Genomic DNA, 24,184 nt, shown 5'->3' with positions numbered 1-24,184 from the left:
AATGCTGATGGAGTATTGAATGTTAAAATACACAAAAACTTTATGGTTTTGAAAAAACTGATTATTCTCTGTTGGGACCCTAACATGTCTTTTCAGACTTTTTTTTTTTTTTTAAGTTTCATTACTGGGCAAGGGGAAAATACAATTATGTCCAGGATTCAAAATGTATTTATAAACATTGTTACATTAACTCATAATTTTCTTCAAAACCTTCATAGTAATAAAACTGCTCACATTAAGTTTTAATTACACTATTAGTAAAACTATTTTCTGCATATTTATTTTTTCTTCCTTTGCTTTTATTCAAATTACAAAATATATTGCAGAATGTTAATCTAGAGAAGACAATGCTTTTGTAAGTGCTCCATGTCTTTTATACTGTAAGGAATAGTGAAAGAACATGAAAACATCCATTTCATGCTGTATTATTTCATTCTGCTTTAACTCGGTCTCAGCACTAAGGATGTTATCATCCCTGACTTAATGAATCATCTAAATATCAGTGACCTTTGACAACATTTTTTAAAGGCTACTGATTTACAATATTTTAAATATTTTGTTAGGCAAGATTTTCTTTTTTGAAAATAGCAAGCTTTATCATTAAAAAAAATTCTTTCTCTATAAAATTCAATTATTCTGACAAATATTTAGCACTTTAATTAAAACTGCACATTAGGCTTTGCAACCAGAAAAATTCTTCTGTGCATAGTAAAAAACATACATGCACCATTAAATGCGATTATTCCTAAACTTTAAGATTGTTTGTTTCATATATAGAACCACGAATGTTACTGTTATACTTCCCATGGTGACAAAATTTACATAACAAAAATGGTTGTTAAAATTAGAATGCATATGTCTCCCAGGTAAAATTTCATATTATCTGGGAACCAGAAACTTACTTTCTGGCAAAGTACAGGTAAAGGGCTAGCAAATGTAAAAAGGGAAATGCCAACCTTGATTTTAGGCTGCCTCCCTTGTTATTCCAAGGTATCATAGGTTTCAAGAATTCACATGCATATTTTGTTTTACTTTTCTATGTCAGTGAGTAAAGAGACATAAAAATGAAGGAATGGTCCTTAACATTTCTGTCTCAATTCAGCAGGAGATGTGATTAGTGACTATAACTGGAATAAAGGTCCCTGTTCATCCTGCCACCTGTCAATGCAGGGCACGAGAGCATCTCTGCTATTACTAAGTCTTCCCTGCTGGGGGGAGAAAGGAGGCTCTGCCATGGAAACCAGGACACAGAGAAGCTGTAATAGGTACCCACGATGGGATGTTGTTCCAAAAAATAAAGCAATACTTAAATATTTTATTTTATCCATAATACCTTAATGAATAGGATGACAGAAATACTTTGAAAAATCTGAGTTACGTGCAGCTTTCAGTATTATAAAAATTCTAATAAAACATAATTACTACAATCATATTTCCATCACACAATGCACAATAATCAGGGATAAGACAGGGATATAAAAATAAAATAAATCTGTAATCCTATGATCTCATTTTAATCATCAGTCCTAGCCCTCATCTCCCAAGTTCTTAAATCACTGAAATGGAGATGTAATATTTGAATAATGTCTTCTCTCTTTGCTTTTTAATAGAGATGCTAATAAACAATATAGTATCTAAAATTAATTCGGCAGAAAGTGGACAAGAGCAAGTGCTAGAAGTCAATAAATCAGGATCATGATAATCAAATTATGAGCTACAGATGAGTCTAGAAATTTGTTTTAATTCTGGTAAGAAATAGGAGTTGACGACATTATTTAACTGTTAGCATCTAGCAAGTATACTAATAAATTTATAGGCAGATGAAAAAATACTGCTCTTTGAAACTTCAATTGTGATAAAAATAGAAATAGAGAATATATATTCTTTAAAAAATAACTTTTTCACCTGGATTTAAAATCTTGTCTGCTGGTTATTTTGGAGGGGAGAAATATTTTGGAGATTTCTATAATGTGTGAATTCATTCAAGGTAACACACACATTGGAGTAATAGAAAGAAATTCTGTGATGAATGCTGATGAAAGAAATGATATGTTTTTGAATGGTAAATGAACTTGTTGGCATGAGGACTATGACAGGTACTAGAAGTACAAATAAAGTTGGAGGACAATGAAAGACAACTGTGAAGTCCAAAAAGCAAGAAAAAAGACTATTTCATGAGGGAAATAAAGAGGTAGAAAAAGTGAATACTACCAAAAAGATGCTGTAATATGAGGATAGGATGGCAGTGTTCAGACAGGCTTCAGGCTTCAGAAAGGCTTCAGGGAGAACGAAGTGCTATAGACAGAATCTGAATGTAGTAAGAAAAGGTAAGAAACCCATGAAATATGAAGGAATCGTAGAGAATATAGCCTAATGGGTTCTGTCTCCCTAGTTCAATAACTAAAGTACACAGCAACTGAGAATGCAAATAGTATTTATAAAGTAATGTTCAAACATACCCTTTCAAGTAATGAAAGTGTAGCTTTTAGAGCACCTTCAGGTCGTCCAAAGGGAAAACAGTATCTTTAAAAACAAAAGAAAGAACAATAGTCAAACATTTAATACCCAAGACTGCAAAATAATTCCTGCTTATATTTATTGGCATTAATGGAGAACCATGAAACAAACTGAAAATATTTTAGCATCAACTCAACCAGGGAAATTTTAACTGTTAAAAGTTTACCTAACCCTAGGATTTCAATGTCTTAAACAATAAAGGCATAAGCTGTGATGAAAAAGATTCTGCACGTTTTGATGATACATGTTTTAAACAAATACAGTAAAGAAAAGAACCTCAAGGGTCATGACTAAAGCAATAATATGCATTCTCCAATAATTTCCTGTTTAAGGATTGTTATTCAAGTTCTAAGAGAAAATGAACTTTCTCTCCCACTTTCTCCTATGGCTATGCGTGGCTTGGGTGGGCACATACACCACAAGAAGATTCCAGCTCTTCCCTTTGCTGACATTTTCCTGTCTACCATGGTGTCTAACTTTCCCATCTCCCCATACAATACACATATTCCCTCTGCAGTTCTTTTGTCTACAGTCATTTGTCCCAAGTATTTCTAGTCCTACGTATTCCTGTTGCACACCAACAAATGGAGGGCAGGTCATGGGGATGTTCTGAAAGCAATGCCAGACAGGCTGGAGAGTGAGTGGGCTACTCAGAATTTCATTGCCACATGATGGTAACAGGTTTATTGCTCTTCACCAGGGCATCCTTCTTCAGGTCAATTTCCACTAAAACAATACTGAACATCAGGGCCATTTCATCTTTTTGGAGCTCCTTGTTTTGTTGAACAAGATTCAGCAAAGCACCCTCTCCCAGGACTGCAGTTCCCACCCCAGGATCAAGTGCTAGAGGCAGCTGGGCTGTCTTTAAGATGCCACCTTGCTCTGACTTAGAAATCTGCAATCTAATAACTTGGAAAGAAGTTTACATATCTCCACATCCTCTTGCACAATTCAGGAACTTAGTGGACATATTTTCTCAGATATAATTAATAATAAAATTATGTTTCTCATACTGTAATTTAAACATATTTCCCCCAAAAGCAAATATGTTACATCTAAGTTTTAAAGAAAAAAGTGATTGATTTCTCCTTTTAAAACAAAGCAGTTTAATTTATATTAGAATTGAATTTTATATTCATGAAACGTTCACTAGTTTCACACGGATGCAAATAAATGTTATATAAATCCAGTCACTCAAGTTTTATTTAACAGAATATTTCATTTATCATTGTATTTACTGCTAAAAAATGTTCTCTCTTAATCTTGCTGCCATGTACTCTGCTACCCTACACCCACAGGCACAAAAAAAGCCATAACCAATTTATTTTGATAGTTTCTCCTGTGCAGTGATGCTTTTAAGAGCATTAGCAAATTAGCAAAGTACCTTTAATCATTTTGTATACTATAAACCTTAATCCACGCTTAAATAAAACACAAATTGAGTTCTTGTAGTCCCCTCCCCCTGCTTAATCTTTTCAGTGTATTTGCATAATCCATCCATTGTCTTTCCTATTGTTTATTTCCATTAACCTGTGGGTGACACATTTTATGAATGGAATGTTACTGATCCCCAGATTACATTTAGCATTTCAGGGCTCTGAGGTCCCACTGGGTATGTTCTAAATTAGCATTAGCTGCCCATGATGTGTAAATAATTCAACACATTTACAGAGTACAAGTAATCCTGAATCAATAAAGTACAGAAAATAACTGCATAGAAGTTTAATTAATCTTTACAAAACAAGTTTTAAAAGAAGAGAATCATTTGTTCTTCCTTTCAGGCTAAACATTTTGGGTTTTTACCATTCTGGCAGCTCTATAATAGCAACGCAAAGTGGAAAACATTCAATTAGCAAATAAAATTCAGCCACATTTTATACATAACATGAATAAACTGAAGTCACCCTTATTCGTGCTTTGGTAAATTAATTGTACAGATAAATAAACTAGCACAGATTTGTCTTATAATTAAGCCCTTTTTGTTTTCTACCTATTTTTTAAATACAGTATTTTTTTTCCACTAAAGTGATATATGCACATAGTTTAAAGAGGAAACTTCTTTTGTTTTTCTAAATGAAAACCAGAAATCCTTTATGTCAGTTCCAGTTTCTGCTTTCTATAAAAAAAAAAACAAATGCTGTCAACATTTAGCTGGTTCTTTGGTATTTAAACTTTATATCCCTCAGTTATACATTAATATGTTTACTTCTTGATTTTTCCATTTTAAATATTATCTTACTAACTTTCTACCATGGAAGAGAAGTACATAGCTTTTATTTGTTTCAGGAGCTGAATATATTTAAAATATATAGTTAAGTTTTGACATATGTATATACTTGTGAAAGCATCATTATAATCATGTTAATTAACAGCCTACAAGTGTTCCGCTGAGACCACAGACAACTACTCATTTCCTTGCTATAATTTGGGTTAGTTTGTACGTCTAGAATTTTATGTAAGAGGAAATATACAGTATTTACTTTTGTGAGTCTGATTTCTTTCACTTGGCATAGATTTTTTGATATTTATTCATGCTGTTGTACATATCAAGAGTTCATTCTTTTTACTGGTGGATAGTATTCTATTGCATGGAATACACTGTGTATCTATTCCTTGCTGAGGGTCATTTGGCTTTCATAGTTTGGTTACTATGAATAATGTTGGTATGAACAATCATATAAAATTCTGTGTGTGGACACATGCTTCCATTTCTCTTGGGAAAATACCTAGGAATGGAATGGCTGGATCATATCATAAGTGTTTAATTTTTTTTAAGGATACTCTTTTATTAAGGAAAATAAAAGCTATATAGTCTCAAGCAAATGAATAAACCTATATAAATGCTTGTTTATTGAATGGTTACTCTGTGCCAGAAATTCAGATCAATAAACTGAGGCTTAGAATGGTTGAAAATGTTTAAAAGTACCTGGCTTTTAAGTGTTTAAATTTTTAAGAATCTGCCAAACTATTTTTCAAAGTGGGTTCTAGCATTTTATAGTCCTATCAACAGCATATGAGTTCCAGTTTCTCCACAACTGTGTCAATACTTGATATGTTCAGTTTTTGTTTTGTTTCGAATTTTAACTATACCACTAGATATGCAGTGGTACCTAACTGTGGTTTCAAATTGTAATTCCCTATTGAATAATGATGCAGAGCATCTTTCCGTATGCCTTTTTGCTACAATATTCCTTTGGTGAAATATCTGTTAAAACAATTTTTTAAATTGGGTTAATTTTTTATAATTAAATTTTAAAAGTTTTATATATTCTGAATAAAAGTTTACTGTGGGATATGCACTGTCTAAATATTTTCTCCCACTCTATGACTTATCTTTTTATTCTAACAATGTCTTTGGAAAATCAAAAGTTCTTAATTTTGAGGAAGTTTAAGGTAACAATTTTTCCATTCATGAGTTATGATTCTAGTGTTTTGTTTAAGATTCTTTGCCTAGCCCAAAGACACAGATTTTTCTCCCAAATTTTCTAGGTCTACCTATTTTGAGTTAACTTTTGTATTATGGGTGAGGTATGGATTGAGATCAATAGTTTTCATTGGAATATCCAATAGTTCCAGTACCATCCATCAGAAAAAAGTATACTTTGCAAATTGCCCTTGCACATTCACTGAAAATCAACAGACCATATATGTGTGTGAGTCTACTTCTGGACTTTCAATAGCATACTATCTTGATTACTGTAACATTATAAACATTGAAATCAGTGTTAACATTCCAATGTTATCCTTTTTAAAAGTTATTTTGGGTCTGGCATGGTGTAATCCCAGCACTTTGGGAGGCTGAGTTGGGTGGATCACTTGAGGTCAGGAGTTAGGAACCAGCCCGGCCAACACAGTGAAACCTTGTCTCTACTAAAAATACAAAAAATTAGCCAGACATGGTGGCAGGCACCTGTAATCCCAGCTATTTGGGAGTCTGAAGCAGGAGAATCGCTTGAACCCTGGAGGTAGAGGTTGCGGTGAGCTAAGATCACGCCACTGCACTCCAGTCTGGGCAACAAAAGTGAAGCTCCGTCTCAAAAAAATATATATATATATATTTTGGCTATAGTAAATACTTTGTATTTACATATAATTCCTAGTATCAAGTTAATTTCTAAAAAAAAAAAAAAAAATCATACTGGGATTTTGACTGAAATAGCCTTGGATCCATAGGTCAATTTAAAGAGAATTGACAATAATATTGAGTCTTCTGACCCATAAAGTATAGTATCTCTCCCTCTATTTAGGTTTTCTTTAATTTTTTTCAGCAATAGTTTATTCAGTGTACAGGTTTTACATATCTTTCATCAGGTTGATCCTGAAGTATTTCGTATTTTTGTTGCTATTGTAAATATTATTTAAATTTCTGATTGCCATCAGTATATAGAAATAAATTAATATTTATATATTCATCACAGGGTGTGGTGGCTCATGCTTGTATTCCCAGGATTTTGGGAGGCCCAGGCAGGAGGATCTCTTGAGCCCAAGAATTTAAGAGTAGCCCTGGGCAACATAGGGGATCCCATCTCTGTAAAAGAAAATATTATGTGTGCATGGCAGTATGTGCCTGTGATCCCAGCTACTTGGGATGCTGAGGTGGGAGGATCACTTGGGCCTGGGAGGTTGAGGCTGCAGTGAGCAGTGATCACACCACTCCATTCCAGTCCTGAGACAGGGCAACAGGGTAAGACCCTGTTTCAAAAAAAATTTAATCTAGGATTTTGCAACTTCAATATTAGGTAGAATTTTTTAGATTCCATAAGATTTTTCTACTCAGATAATCATGTTACCTACAAATAAAGATAGTTTTGATTCTTCTTTCCAATTTGGATGACTTTAAAAAATCAATTTTTTTCAGAATCAATGCACTGGCTAGACTATTGGTATACTTTTGAACAGAAGTAGTGACAGCAGATATCCTTGCCTTGTTTTTGATCTTAGGTAGAAAACATTCAGTCTTTTACCATTAAGTATGTTAGCCATAGGTCTATCATACATGCCCTTAACTGGTTGTATACATAATAATAGTCCTTCTAATATCTTTGTTTACTAATTCTATATTCTGTGTCTTCTCAGTTTTGTTTGGTTGGTTTTTTAATCCTCTTCACTAATCATATTTTACTATTTTTTCTGTATACTTAAAATTTTGACTAGATGCTGTACATTGTGAATTTTATCTTGTTGATGTCTAGATATTTTTGCACTCTTTAAATATGCTTGATCTCTGTATTCAGGAATTACCTGAAAACAGTTTGATCCATTTGAATCTTGACTTTAATCCCCATTAGGTGATATCAGGGTTGTGTTTATTTTAGGGCTAATTTTTTTCCCACTGCTGAAGCTAAACCTAATGAGTACTCTATAGATTATAGTACTCTACAGATGCCCATGAGTTGGTTTTCCTCTCTGGGTAATGAAAACTGGAGCTACTCTTGGTTCTATGTTAGCATTGGAGATTTTCCCCATAATCCTTTCCAGTGTTTTTTTTTTTTTTTTTTTTTTTTGCCAGACTTTGGATAGTTTCCACACATATATGCAATGATCGATACTTAACCGGAGACTCCAGGGAACCATTTACAAATACCTGTAGCTCTCTCCTCTCTCTCTTTTAGAACTCTGGCCTGAAAACTCTGGCTGCCTTGGCCTCCCTGGAATTCCAGTTCTGCCTCTTCAAGTCAGAGAGTCCACTAAGCTCTACCTAGGTTCCTCCTTTCTGGGTCATGGCCTGGAAATGCTCTTCTGGCAGTAAGCTGGTCCAACTAAAGGGCTTATTTAATTTATTTTCCATTTCTCAGAAATCACTTTCACTGCTTTATGTTTAATGTCTTAAAAATATCTTCCCACTTTTGGGGACTTTTTAAATTGTTTCTGGTGGGAGGGTAAACGTAATCCCCTACTGCTCCATCTTGGACATAAGTAGCTCCCTGTTTTGTTTTGTTTTTTTTCCACACTCCCTCACTATAAACAAAATTCCTATCCTTTCCTTACTTCTAATATAGTGACATCATTTTGCAAGGGTTAGATCTAAATTCAGTATCTACATTACATTAGTTATGAGAAAGTCCTAGACAACTAAGACACAGTATTTTCTATGATTACTTTCTATACCTTGTTCAATAGTCTGTTCATAATTCATACTTATATTTATTTTTGATGTCCTCTCTTTATATACTTAATCTAACACAATGCCAAATTCTAGTAATTAGTATAATATAATTAATGTAACTCCAAACTCTATTCCAAATGGGCAAATCTCTTAACATGTCCAAATAGGTTTTATTAATTTAATCTACTTTGAAGCATTTTCCATCATGCTTTAGTCAGAAATGGTTGCTCTCTAAAATCAACTGTCACTTTGAGGGTCTCAATTAACCATCACTCTAGTGATTCCTTTCTCTCTCATGTTGATTTCTTGTTTTGGGGATCTTCTTTTTTTTGAGACACAGCCTCACTCCATCACTCAGGCTGGAGTGCAGGCAGGTAATCTCGGTTCACTGCAGTCTCTGCCTCCTAGGTCCAAGTGATTCTCATGCCTTAGCCTCTCAAGTAACTGGGACTATAGGCGCACACCACTATGACCATCTAATTTTATATTTTTAGTAGAAGAGGGGTTTCGTCATGTTGCCAAGCTGGTCTCGAATTCCTGACCTCCAGTAAGCCACACACCTCAGCCTCCCAAAGTGTTGGGATTACAGGTGTAAGTCACCACACCCGACCTGTTTCAGGGATCTTAGATCCTCTTTGTTTCATCCTGGTTTTGGTAAGTTCTACAATTCACCAAAGGGAATAAAGAAGGCACATTTTTTGAGTGTATGTCTGAAAATATCATTATTCTACTATTGTTCTTAATAGAAACTATTTTATAGAATTCTAGTTTGGAAATTACAGTTTCTCAGAATTACGATATCACTGTTTTCCCGGTATCAGTATTGTTCCTCACATCAAAATGAAAGTTGAGGAAAAGGACCTTTTAAAGTTTTGTTCACTGTCTGACACATAGTAGGAACTCAATAAATATTTGCAGAATAAATCAATGCTGGGTAAGAAGTCATTCTAATTCATTGTATAAAATCTGGTTTCTCTTTTTGGAAGATTTTAGGATTTTAAGTTTCTGAAAAATTATGAAAATGTACCCTGATGTGTATATATGTTAATCCATTGTGCTGGGTTCTCAATAGACTCTTTTAATCTAAAAACTTACCTCTTTTAATTCTGGAAATTTTTGAATATTTTTATTGACAATTTCCTACCTTCAGCCTTATTTCTGGAATTCCTATTATTCATGATGATGAAACTCATAGGCAGACATTTTTTTTTTTTCTTATCTTTGTGCTTCTGTTTTCCTGTTTTTCAGCCCTGGTCTACTTTTTGGGAGGTTTGTTAACCTAATCTTTCACTAATGTGGATTTGTTTCCTGCATATGCAGCATTTGCATAAAATTTTTGAAGCACTCTTGTTTTCTGAGTTTTCTTTTTCTGTTTTAGTAACATCTTGTTTTTGTTTTATAAATGCAATTGTATATTCAAAATTCTCTAAGGATATTAGTAATATATTTTCCTCTGATTTTCTTCTCCCCATACTATCTTTGTCTTTCCAAATTGCTTTTTCTTTTTGTATTTACTTGTGTTAGGCTCTTTTATATTGATTTTTTTTTCCTCAATGTCTGATATCTAGGCTACTTGATGATTTTCAAAAGTATGGTATTTCTGAATGGAAGCTACATGCCTTTTGGTAGCACATGTAGACCATGATTTTTGCAGAAAGGAAATCTGGCTGGGCTGTTATACTAGGAATTCTTTGTTGTCCACAGCTTTAGGTCTTTTCTCTTGGGCTAGTCAGAGACACAGAGGAAAATACTTGCAATATGCCTGGAAGGCATAAGCCTGTGTGCTACCATTTGAGAATCAAGTGTCTTAGTTGGGAGAGGTCGATGATTTTCAAATTTCAGAATAAGCAATTATTTAATCTGTTTCTACCTTCAACTGTGCCTGATGTTTCCTCCCCTCCTCTAATCCAATCCAGGCAACATTGAATTTTACCTTCTCCAGAGGCTTAACAGTATCATACACTATCCTTCACTCTTACTTTTTTTTTTTTTTTCCTTGAAACAGGGTCTCATTCTATCACTCAGGCTGGAGTGCAGTGGTAAGATCATGATTCACCACAGCCTTGACCTCTGGGCTTAAGTGATCCTCCCGCCTCAGCCTCCCAGGTAGCTGGGACTACAGGCATGTGACACACCTGGCTAATATTTTTGTAGGAATGGTCTTTTGCCATGTTGCCAAGGCTAGTCTTGAACTCCTGGGCTCAGATGATCCACCTACCTTGAACTCCCAAAGTGATGGGATTATAAGTGTGAGCCACTGGGCTTGGCCACTCTTTCTTGTGGGGTTTGATACTAGATGGGGTAATTCCTAAACATTTTGGTGGTTATGTGATATAAATTAGATTGCTTCTCTGATTTCACACTCTCAGTTTATGACTTATTTTTTTTTCCTGGATGGCTAGACTGGATACCAATTGTCCTTCTGACTTTCTATTTTCTTTTCAAATTTTTGTCTTTGCCATTTTCTCCTCTTACTCTTGCTGTTCTGTGGGTTTATACCTTCTTGAAAAATACTGTTCTATTGTTTTAGCTAGGTTCTATGAGGGCACTGAGCTAGACATGTGCTCAATCTCCCATCTTTAATCAGAAGTTCCTCATGAATGGTTTAGTTTGCCCTATTTTGCCTGTTTTTGAAAACCATTTCTAGGAACACAGTTGGGCCTAAATAAATTCCTATACAAGAGTTATTAATGGTAATATTTTTACTTCTTTAGTGTAAATTCTAAGGAATTTTTTTTTTCTAAATTTTAACATTAAGTGGCTAAGGAGGGTAATTTGGCAGAATATGAGTTCTAACAGACAATTTTAATATGTTGTTTTCTAGTTGCCTATATGGTCAGTTAAATTTCTACCTCATTTTAATCCTATTTCCTCTTATCTGGTCTTTTGTAGACTCGGGAAAGATAAAATTGGTAAAAAATTTACAAACTCTACGAACATCAAAAAAGAAAAATGTCAGCCCAAAATGTCTATGCCAGTTAATCTCAATTCTAGTCCTCAGTACAGTAAAGACATAAAATGAAAGGGATTTGTACTAGTCTGTTCTCACATTGCTATAAGGAAATACCCAAGACTGGGTAATTTATTTAAAAAGAAGAGGTTTAACTGACTCACAGTTCCACATGGCTGGGGAGGCCTCGGGGAACTTATAGTCATGGCAGAAGGCTTCACAGGGTGGAAGGAGAGAGAATGAGTGCAAGCAGAGGAAATGGCAGATGCTAATAGAACCATCAGCTCTCCTAAGACTCACTCATTATCAGGAGAACAACATGGGGGAAACCTCTTCCATGGTACAATTACCTTCACCTAGTCCTGCCCTTGACACGTGAAGATTATTACAATTCAAAGTGAGATTGGGGTTGGGACACAGAGCCAAACCATATCAGGATTGTAAAGTACTTTTTTAGAGAAATTATCCAAAGATTATGTGCATAAAAGAGAAATAGAGAAACAAAACTTTAAGAGAGGAAATGAAACTAAAATGATACTAATATAAAATGAATACAATAAATGATGTGGACATTACTGTCCACTACTATTTAGTTGTAGTTTTTGGGTGGCAGTATGCGGGATTGAAATCCCCTGGTGGGTGGTTCTGATTAGTCAAACTCAATATAGCAATCCCATGTCAATGTCAGTGACTGATTGAGGCATCCAGTGTATAGAATTCCTCTGGCCACTGGTTTTGGTTCAAAACCAGGTTCATGAGATACAAATAATAGTTTGCTAGGATCTTCCAAGGATGATCTTAAGAGAAAACTACAGAAAAATACAGCTTCTGTAACTTCCTTTGAACACTGACATGTATGAATGAGAGGCCAAGAAATTCTGTAGGCTTAATGGCAAAGGAGTGAGATAAAGAGAAAAAAATCAAAAAATTATATAATCTTGCTACCAGTCTGGGGATGAAGCTATCCAATAAAAGAATAGCAATGTGAGAATCACAAAGAAAGAGAGCTATGGCTACCGAAACCTTGTCTTAAAGCCTGCCTGCTGGAGACCTGCATGCAAGTGAGCATATAAATTTATTGTTTAAACCTGTTTGAGGTAGAATTTCTATTCCTTGCAGTTGAAATCATTAATATAATAATAGAGACTTATTCAGTTACTAATATAAATATCTAATTGAATGATGGCTGGGTCTCAATGGTAGCAAAAAAGAGAAAAATTACACTGATTTTCACTGAAAGATATATAAAATACATTTAAAGGATTCTATACAACCTAGGAGACAACACTTTTTTTTCCTTTTTGTTTATTTATCAATTTATTTATTTTTGAGACAGAGTCAGTGCAGCATTGACCTCCCAGACTCAAGTGATCTTCCTACCTCTGCCTCTGGAGTAGCTGGGACCACAGGCACACACCACCACACTCAGCTAATTTTTTTGTTTTTCTTTTTTGTAGAGATGGGGTCATGTTATGTTGCCCAGGCTGGTCTTGAACTCCTGGGCTCAAGCAACCTTTCCTCCTAAAGTGCTGGGATTATAGGTGTGAGCCACCCCACCTAGCCAAGGCAACGCTTGAACAACAGCAAATGCAGAAACACATTTCTACAAATGCAAAAGAATTTTTTATGTCTCCATTTTGTTTGAAAACTCAAAAATCATTTCAGGCAGAGAATTCAATCTTAACTTTGTAAGTTGAATTCAACTATGCTATCTACAACAGTATTTCCTAATGTAAATTTACTGGCTTTTTGGGCAGAATAACTCTCCAATGTGGGATTGTCTCATTCACTGTACTTTTAAACCCAGCACTAAATGATTGTCCCTACCCCTGGTTATCACGACAAGGAAAATCCTGCCTCATTCACTTACCGTAAGGTAGTGCTACCAGCCCCAGTTATAAATCACTAATGTAGGGGAATAGATTCATAGTATATACTATGAGAATTTCACCTTTCAATATCATTTAAAAAATGTATATAAAAAGAGAACCAACGACTTTAAAGCCATATGGGTTATAAGTGAAAAGAAAATAGTACAGACAATAATTGCTCAAAGACTTCAGGATACTCTTTGCTGGAATAATGGAGAAAGGCTCCACTGTGGAGGTGAGAGTTGAGGGCTCCTTACCTGGTGATACAGAAAGCAGGAGGAACAGTCACCAGAGCTAGGGGGAAGAGACTATGCAAGACTGAGAAATGCAAAAGGCAAGTAAGAGGTGCAGTGGAATGTACATTGTACGGGGAATGGCTAATCTAAATGAGTAGTAGGGACTGAATGATAGGCTGAGCAGCAGACCACAGACTGAAGAATGTGAACCTTACTCTGCTGGTAATGGAGGGCTACTGATGATCTTGAGTACTAGTAGAATGATATAATAAACAATTTGTGGGGGAAGGAAGGGTTGAGTGAAGTATGAAAAGAAATATTTATATTAATGTATAAAATATATACCTGAAATGGCTTATCTGATTTTCTAAAAGGGAAGAAAGTCTCTCTTTTATCTCCTCAAATCTTTCTTTTTCTTCCACTGAAACAGTCCCAATTCCATCAGGCCTTAAAAAAGAAAAAAGAAGAATCAGTAATTTATATTGATAGAGCATTTACTTTTATATATTTTATACATTTATATATTTTTCAAAAAATCCAAATAATTAAGGAAAAGGCATATCAGTTCACTGTATACATATTAATTTTGTGGAAATTTACTGTAAATATTTGCAGCCATTTGCTTTATATTTTGACTTAGAATGAATGGAATGGAATTACTCTCTTTTAGACAGCCTTCAAGGTAAAAGATTACAATAAATATCTTCCAGATCTACCAAAAACAATGAGTAGTCCTTGAAAATGTCAGTGAAAAGTGATTTAAAGTAGTACCAAACATTTGACCAGCTAAGTGAAATCCCCTGAATGAAATTATTATTAAAAACTAGTGAATGTAAGGTAAAGTGTCTTAACTGCTTCTCTTCCAAATAATAATTCAGCTAACACAGAATTGGAGATTTAATTATTGTAAGAAATATAGAAATTTTGGATACATGTAGAAGTTCATTGCTCTCTTTTTGTTGGGTTAAATATGTGGGCATATGAACAAAAATAAATATTAGAATTAAAACATACAGGAAAGAAAGACAGCTTATTTCTTTTCAAGATTTTTTTGTTTAAATATTCCTGTAAAATCAATGTGAGTTTCATTAGAATTTTACAAAGTAGTTATAAAGACTGAAAAGAAATCTTATTTTACTAAGATTAGGATTAAAAATATAAAATATATCAAATAACAGAAATTTGGAATTTATTCTATATCAATTTAGATATCTGACTGAATAGCAATCATTGAAAATTTTGAATATATAAATCTTAACTGTCTGTTACTGCAGAGAAAAACATATGAATTTCATATTAATTTCAAAGCCTGTTTATATATCTTAGCAACAAAATAAGCCTTTTGCACTTGATAATTAACACCAATTATTTCCCACCTCTTTGTTTGTTTGTTTGTTTGTTTACTTATTTGAGAAGGAGTTTTGCTCTTGTTGCCCAGGCTGGAGTACAATGGCATGATCTCGGCTCACTGCTCTGCCTCCTGGGGTTCAAGCAATTCTCCTGCCTCAGTCTCCAAAGTAGCTGGGATTATAGGCGCCCACCAACGTACCCGGCTAATTTTTGTATTGTTTGTACAGATGGGGTTTCACCATATTCGTCAGGCTGGTCTGGAACTCCTGACCTCAGGTGATCAGCACGCCTTGGCCTCCCAAAGTACTAGGATTACATGGGTACTCTAAAGATATATTTTAATTCCCAAAGACTTGTGCATTGATCATTCTAATGTACTAATTTTAGTGGTTATGTATAAAATAGGTAGAAACAAGAATTATTGAAAACAAAGAAAAATGAATGCTTAAAATAACTTTCCTAATAAGATTTTTATTTGTTCCTTTTTATATATATACATATAGTCATATGCATGTGTGTGCATATGTTTGAAGCTTGTTAACTAGTCAATTAAGTTGAAAGCAATTAATTTTAAACTTATACCTGAATTATACTGACATAATGACCTTTCAGTCAAATCAAAGTATCATTTAAGTATGAGAGATTTTTTTCCAATATAGCGTACATAATTTTTACTTCAGGGACTCACATCATGCTGGAAATTCATGCTTTAAAAACATTCCTTACAATATTTTATTTCTAAAGAGGGAAACATTATTTACATTATTTAATTTCACATGCAGAATAATATATCATCACATTTATTCCATCTGAATGCATTTTGAATGTTAACTATGGAAAAAATAATGGCCAAATATTAGTCTTTCAAGTATTTTTAGGAAGGAGAAAAAGTCTAATGCATAAATTATAAGGCAGTGAACTATGAGCTAATCCTAATGTTTTATATTAATTTAATAATGTATTTTTCATATATTACTTTAAAATCAATTTCCATTGAGCGAATGTTAATACAAAACACAGACTGTAACCTATGAATAAGCATTGACAATAATTACAAAAGTTCAACTGGAAAATTCTCTATAAACCATTAATTTGGGAATTTGGGTATTCAGATAAAAACTATACCTAAACTACATTATTCTGTAGACAGCAATAAAAACTCATACCATAAAGTTATGAGTGATTATTTCACTGAATCTATCTATGCAAACTTGATAAAAAGAGCAAATAACTTATCTTTATTATTCTGCTGATTGATATAATCCTTTGGCTTAGCTACCTGGCAGACACTATATGATTAAATATGAGTAAACTTTGCTATTTGGTTCAACTGTCAAATGAGGTTGTCATCTTCAGTGATTGTAAGTTGTCCTATCATATTAGACTTCACTGTGGCATACTGCCTGCTCTACAGAATGGAGCCAGGGGGTCAGGTGATGACAAGTGAGAAAGGTAAGTCAGGGGAAGCCCACTTGTGTCAACCTTCACTAAGAAAAGGCTGTCATATAGAGTGAAGGACCACCATTTTACTGAATTTATCACTACATCAGGTACAAATCTGACAGGTTAAATACCATGTTTAGCAATTTGGACTTGCCTTTATTTACACATCCTTATTTTAGTATATATATCAAACTAAGTACTGAAGAGTAGGCACATGAAGCAGCCTTCTATATCTAAATTATTGGTAACAAATGCTAACTTTGCAGTAGTCAAGTCTAAAGGCAAGAGCTCCTCCTACAATAATTCTTCCCAATAAATGCAATACTTCCCATGTCATCAACATCTTGTCACTGTAATTATTAAAATAAACATAATGATTAGCACTTAGAGAATTTTAAAGGTGTTTCTGGTATTTTGCACTGATTATTTTACATGCAGAATAACACATCAAGTTCACAGCAATCCTGTCTCCTTTCCAAAAGAGAAGGCTGCTGAGGCTCAGAGAGGTTAGGTTAATTCCCCAAGGTCACACAGCTGGGAAATGCAGGAGCCTGGACTTGAACCTAGCTCTTGCCCTTCAAAGATGATGCTCTTATCCTTACTTTCCTTCTGCTATATTTTGACGGAAAAAAATAAGAAGCAATAGAAACCCAATTAAACCATGAAAACTATACAGTATTTGAAAATCAATAATGGAGTATTTTGAATATCCTTACTTACATTAGACATTTTCCACCTGACTTGTCTAAGGTGGAGACCTTAAAAACCAATGAAATTTAAGATAAAATGCTTACCATTGAATCAGCAAGGCAGGTAAAGAAGGCCCTAAGAAAGGAAGTCCTAAAACTTGCTATTTCGTACATTATAAAGTATGTTTTCACAAAAGCCTTGAGAGAATTTTTATTTATTTATTTATTTTTTGAGACAGAGTCTTGCTCTGTTGCCCAGGCTGGAGTGCTGGGGTGTGGTCTTGGCTCACTGCAACCTCTGCCTCAGCCTCCAAGTAGCTAGGATTACAGGCACTTGCCACCATGCGCAGCTAATTTTTTGTATTTTTAGGAGAGACGGGATTTCACCATGTTGGCCAGGCTAGTCTCGAACTCCTGACCTCATGACCCACCTGCCTTGGCCTCCCAAAGCACTGGGATTACAGGCATGAGCCACCACGCCCTGCCAGAGAGAAATTTAAACCAGTTGTATTTTATGAATGTTTGGTAGACCCAGAGTAATCAAGATTTAAAAATTATCGTTTCTATGAGCTCAGTTTAGAAATTCATTTCTGCCAGCTCTAACTTCAAAACACACCCAGAACCTGACCTTCCTCCACCATATCTACCACTGATCCGCTGATCCCACACACCATCAGCTTATCCCTGAGTACGTAGGCAGCCTCCTTGCTCTTTCCCAGTGCTTTCTTTGTCAAATAACTGGTCACACACTATTCTGAGCCTCTTCAAGCATGAGTCATTATTACAGTATTCCTTGACTCAAAATCCTGTAATGGTGGCACACAAGGTAAAAGCCAAAGCCTTTACAATGGTCCACATGACCTATGAGGCCTGCTTCCCACAATCTGACCTTATCTACCCCATGACTTGCCCTGTTCCCCTTCTCTCAAGCCATGCTGGCCTCCTAGCTAGTCCTCAAACACACGAAGCAAGCTCCAGCCCGAAGGCCTTTGCAAGTGCTGCTGCTTCTGCCTGAGAGCACTTTCTCTAGGTGTACACAAACACACATATGTGCGCACAAGCACACCAGGCTTGCTCACTTCCTTTCTTCTGGTCTCTACTTACATGACTTGGGATTAGTGAGGTCATCTCTAACCATCTTATATGAAGGTGTATTTCCCATTCCCATAGACCTTTTTCTTAATATACTTTATTGATGGCCACTGTGCATATGGCTGCCATCTAACATGATATTTTTACCTATTTGTTTACTGTCTGCTTTCTTTGTGATGTATCTCTAGTGCTAGAACACCAGCTGGCATATTGTTTATATTTAATGCATATATGCTGAGGAAAAAAATGAGTGATATATAATATAAATATTACTTAAGATGATAAGAATTCATGAATTAGTAATATGACAAATTATTACTGCTTATTAGGATTAACAGTGTATAAATTATTTGGAACATTTTCATATTTAATTTAATTAATGAATTAATTTTGAGATGGAGTCAACCTCTGTCACCCAGGCTGGAGTGCAGTAGCACAATTTCAGCTCACTGCAACCTGTCTCCCAGGTTCAACCTGTCTCCCTGCCTCAGCCTCCCGAGTAGCTGGGATTACAGAAGTGTGCCACCACACCTGGCTAATTTCACATTTTTAGTAGAGACGAGGTTTCATCAAGTTGGCCAAGCTGATCTTGAAGTCCTGGCCTCAGGTGATCCACCCACCTCAGCCTCCTAAAGTGCTGGGATTACAGGCGTGAGCCACCATGCCCGGCTTGGAATCTTTTACTATATGATAGTTGGCAAAACAGAAAATTTGTGAAAAGCAAACAGAAGCAGGAACTGTAGTTAAGTACACTGGGTAAAGAGAGCTCTAATTAAAGTTAGCATGTATTTACACTTAGCAGAAAAATCTTTGTGCTTAGTTCTACTTTAATAGTAAAATAATTTACTTTAAATCTCAAGAATAGAACGTTTCTCCTTAGATATAAGTAAACATAATACCACTTTAACATTGATAAAGGGTCTGTTAAAATGTGGTTATTTAAAATTCTAACATAAAAGACCAATTTTCTCTTTTGAATGTTAAGTGGGACTTAACTCTATGATGATAATTAAATATTAAAGTGGTTCTGATGAGAATAAAGAGTATTCTCACGTACCAAGATGTGATGTTCTCATTTTTTTTTCTGGGGCCTATAGTTATTGAAGTTACATGATTTCAATAAAAATAGGGTGCTCTGTGAAAAAGGACAAACAAATTATAAAATACAGATTAAAAGTAGATATACTTCTTTTAATTATACATAAAGTGAAACAACTTATGACATAAAACTTCTATCTGGTCTTAAACGATAAGCAAGTAAACACCAAATGCAGCCGTGTCTGTGTTAATTTACTTCAAGGAGTCTTAAAAAGCAGAATTTGTACAACAGAACCTTCTGCCACTGAGGCCTGATCTTAACGTCTGCCTGTAGGTCACAACCTGTTTTCAGAGAAGCCATCACACACGAGTACATCCCCCCACAAGCTGCATATACATGTGTGCACATAAACACACACAATACTTTTTGAAAGGGAGACTCATCCAAAAAATAGTTGATAAGGCCTCTATATACAAATTTTCTTAAATTTCTCCATGAACTAAGCAATTTTATAATTTGTGCTATTCACAAATCTGACAGATTACTGAATTCTAAAACAAATGCAAAAACTCTTCTATATATATATATATATATATATATATATATATATATATATATTTTGAACATCCTGTCATGATTATTAATTCCTCCTGTGATAAGTGTGACTTGTAATAAGCTCTAAACTGAAAAAAATATTTTTAAAGGAAAAGTCTGGAATGAGAGGAGTAAACAGCATTACTAATCCTAATCCATTTTCTATTATTTCTGATGGCTTCCGGGGTAGAACAAATTAAAAATTTAGTTTCTGTAAAGGTAAATAACAACTACACTACAGGGTAAGAAGTATCTTAAGAGTAAAAGGGTACAAAACTGGGCTGTAGAATCAGGCATTTGAGCAGAAGAAAGAATATCAATGAGGAAATATACTTATTCGCTTCTCATCTGTGCAAACCTAGTGCTTTACTTCCCTTGTTTGAACAGTTTGTATTCACACACTTTATAGTTCCCTTTCCCAGTATAATGAAAGATAAGTTTGTAACACCAATAAAAACTAATTTGGCATGTTTAATATCCATTCCTTTGGAGTAAATTTTAGTAAGGATGAATTAATGACTATTAACATTTTCCAAAAGATGTTGTAAGGAATAATAGGGATGCCCAAATATTTTGTAAACAATGCAAATTACACAACCCTTTTGGAGGTTCACAGAACAATCACGGCATATGAAGGGGTCTGAGAAGCCTCACAGTAAAGAAATCTGTTTAACTCTATTTAAATAGTACTTCCAAAATTATTTGGTCATATATACCCACAATTCTTACTTCAAATTCATTATTCAGTGTGGATGAACATCTGTTCTATTACTTAATGAAAATGATAACATATTCTAGAGTTATTTTTTTCAGTCACTTTTATCACCTGGACAGTTTCTAGACACTTGAGGGATAAATGTATCCTTGGCTTTATAATCTCTAGGACTCTGCATATTGCCTGATATGGAGTACTTAGCTAGTTTGTGGGTTGGATAAAGACACCAGGATTAACACCATATAGCATAGTGTGGTTAAATTAACGAGACATTAAGTTAATGTGGTTAAATTAATTTTTAAATGCTCCCCCGCCCCATCTCCAACTCATCACGTAAGTTTGTCCTGGAAGTGTCTGGTGGTTTGTTGTAAAAGATTATTTCACAAGCAATGCATGGGCAAATGACAAAATACATGGTGGTTTTGAGTTTCTTATAGGCTTCTTTTCACCTGCCTCTGCTATGAGGAATGCATGACATCTTAGCTTCCTCTAGGGAAAGTGAGAAGGGTAAGGACACCTAGAAGGTGGTATTTCTGAATTGTCAATTCTGCCTGCAGCACAGCAGGTAAAAGTCACTTTGCACTTCGTGTATTTCCTACCAATATCCATTTGTGAACAAAATGGAAAGGAGAGGATGTCACAGCACGAGAATAAGAAACGACGAAAGATGATGGGGAAGAAAACAATAATCTCTTCTTTTTTGTTTCCTAATCTGTAACACCTCCTATTGTTTAAATCAAATACTGTATCATTTGGAAGGTCACATATTATAAATATATGACTCAGTGTCCTTTTACTGGCCCTCTAATTTTAAATATCCAGAAGAAGAAATTGTGTCTCTATATGATCATTGAGATAAATGAAACAGATTTTCTATGAGAAAATATTTTAGAAGATGAATTTCTGAAACATGTTCTTATGTTTTTACAAACATTCCTTGCCTCCTTGCCTGGATTTTGCACTGCATTCTAATTTCCTTGGATGTTTATTTTAAAAAGAGTAGATACCGCTGCGGTGTATCTGACTCTGACTCCGACCAGACTGATCTGACTGGTGGTATGTATCAATCATCTGACTCTATAAAGATGTAAAACCGTATTGCTTAGTTTTTGTGTTAGGGTGGTGATGAATAGGCCAAGGACCAAAAAGTGCTTGATAACTAGACTCTCCTGGGACCAAACACACAAATAAGAAAACTTTGTTGAACTAATCCGAACTGAAATCATTGCTGTACATAATTCTAGAATTCAAGAGAAACAAATCCCAAGAGGAATTTAATACAAAAATAAAGAGATTTGGTATAGAGCTTCTCTGATCTAAATATCACCCTCTGCTCTACATTTAATATTTTTTAAAAACAACACATATTGTCACTAAAGAACTTCATATATATCATACTATGAGAAGAAAAATTTGGAAAAATAAAGAGCAAAATGAAAATTTCCTATAAATATGCCAATTAGAAATAACTGAAATATTTTATAAATATATTTCTATAAATCTATAGACATACATTCTGACTCATAATTTTATTCTTTTAATAAGCTTTAAACTTTAAAAATATGATATAAATATTCTAATTTATAATGAAATAATTATATTTTAATATACAGATGTGCCATAATTTATTAATCCAATTTTCCATTATTTAGAAATGTAGGCATCTTTCCTTTATTTTTTGCCATCACAGATAGTGCTTCAATAATTAATCTTATATATTTTTAACTCATATCCAATTATTTTCTTAGGATAAATTTCTAAAGGCATATTGCTATGTTAAATGCAGGATATTTTCAGGTATTCAATACATATTGCAAAGTTGCTTTTTTAGAAAGCACTTATCAGCTTACACTTTGACCTGCAGTACATGAAACTATTAATTTCCCTGCAACCTCACCAACTGTAGTCTTTATCATTTGTTATAATCATTTTTAATTTTATATACTAAAAAGAGAATCTGTTTTAATATATTAATTTCTATGATGTAAAATGATGCTATCTTGCTGGTTAGGTAGGGCCTTTATCATGTGCCATAAAAATAATTGCAGTTGATTAATTTAAAAACATTCAATTGTAAACTTAAGAAGGGCCATAACATGTCCCCTATAAAATTTGTAGACAGATGGCCCAATGTCATTCATTTATTTATTCAATCAATATTCATGGAGCACTTGGTCAGGTCATGGGATATAACATAAGGAAAACAGAAATGGTTTCTGCCCCAATAGAGTTTATAATAGGAAAATACACACAAAATAAAAATTAGACAACAAGCATACAATTACATTTAAGAAGGGCAAAAGTATAAATATCTGATCTAGTTTGGAGTGTCAGAGAAGGATTCAGTTTGGAAATGATATTTAACCTGAAACATGATGAATGGGCAAAAGTAATTTAGGTGAAATCTGAGGCAGTGGGCAGTCTGAGGAGGCACCCAGGGTGTTCTCCACAGAGATGTTCAAATAATGTTTTAAATGCAAATTTTATCATATGACTTCTGCTTCCAGTATGGTGGACTAACTTGATACTCCCAAATCCTTATTCACTACAAAACACCTAAGTACTGCAAAAGCCACTATAATTATATGTTAAATGTTTTACATCACTTAGAGGAAAGTAAAATAATTCTCCCAAGGGTAGGAGAACAACAACAAAAAATGAACCTGATGAGAGCAGAGCAGGGGTGAATGTGAACAACATGGCTGCCTTCCTGGTAAATATCACTACTGTGAAAGCTTTACAGCTGTGTTCAAGGGAATGGATCACTGGGCCATAGACCTAATTTGGATGGGCTGCTAAGCCTGAGATGCCTGCATAAAAATGGGATCCTTGAATGGGCTATAGTATCAGTGAAAGGACAGTGCACTCCCTAACATCAAGGAAGAACAAGAACAAGTCTTCAGAGGGAAGCATTCTCGGTCCAGGCCTTATAAGAATTCCCACAGATTAATCTCAAGTATAAATGTTACTACAAAAAAAAATGCCAGTTGTATTAAAAAACAAACAAACAAACAAGTGACCTTGGCAAAAATGTTGGCAGAAACAATAAAAAGTTCAGTTATTTGAACAATAATATGAAATAATTATAAAGGACCTAAGGAAACAAAAAAATGGAATCAAATCAAGAAAGGAATAAGAGATATTCAGAAGTAATCAAACAGCATTCAAAAAGAATCAAATAGAATTTGCAGGACTAAGGAATTTGTTAATTGAAGTTAACAACTCAGTAAGTGGGTAAAAAAGTAGACGTCTCAGCTGAAGAGAGAACTGAAGAAGTAGAGTAAGGGTTGGCAAACTATGGCCCATCACCTGCTTTTGTCAATATAATTTTGTTGGGACAAATCACACTCATTCATTTATACATTGTCCATGACCTTCTGCACTGCAATGGCAGAGTTGTATAGTTGTAACACAGACTATATGGTCAAAAATAACTACAATATTTTGTATAGTTACAAAGGCCAAAACAGCTGTCATGTTTACTGTAGAGCCCTTAACAATATTAGCCAACTCCTGAACTAGAAGACAGAATTTAAAACATTACGTAGACTGCAGCTGAAAAAATAAGCAGATAGAATACAC

General features: G+C 34.4%; 1 protein-coding gene across 22 annotated transcripts in view; it reads right to left on the bottom strand.

Annotated features, from left to right (window-relative positions):
• CADPS2 (calcium dependent secretion activator 2) overlaps positions 1–24,184 on the bottom strand; it is a 508,211-nt gene that overhangs the window by 76,604 nt on the left and 407,423 nt on the right. For all 22 annotated transcript variants that reach the window (XM_032276147.1, XM_032276144.1, XM_032276140.1 and 19 more), the window contains 2 exons: positions 14,026–14,127; positions 2,460–2,523 (listed from right to left, as the gene is read on the bottom strand). In XM_032276147.1, coding sequence (XP_032132038.1) covers positions 2,460–2,523; positions 14,026–14,127 — 166 coding nt within the window. The remainder of the gene's footprint in view (positions 1–2,459; positions 2,524–14,025; positions 14,128–24,184) is intronic.

Source organism: Sapajus apella, unplaced genomic scaffold (genome assembly GCF_009761245.1).
Source record: "Sapajus apella isolate SASKATOON/1434 unplaced genomic scaffold, GSC_monkey_1.0 scaffold7, whole genome shotgun sequence".
Lineage (NCBI taxonomy): Eukaryota > Metazoa > Chordata > Mammalia > Primates > Cebidae > Sapajus > Sapajus apella.
Note: the sequence above shows the minus strand (reverse complement) of the source record. Positions and strands in the feature narration are given on the sequence as shown.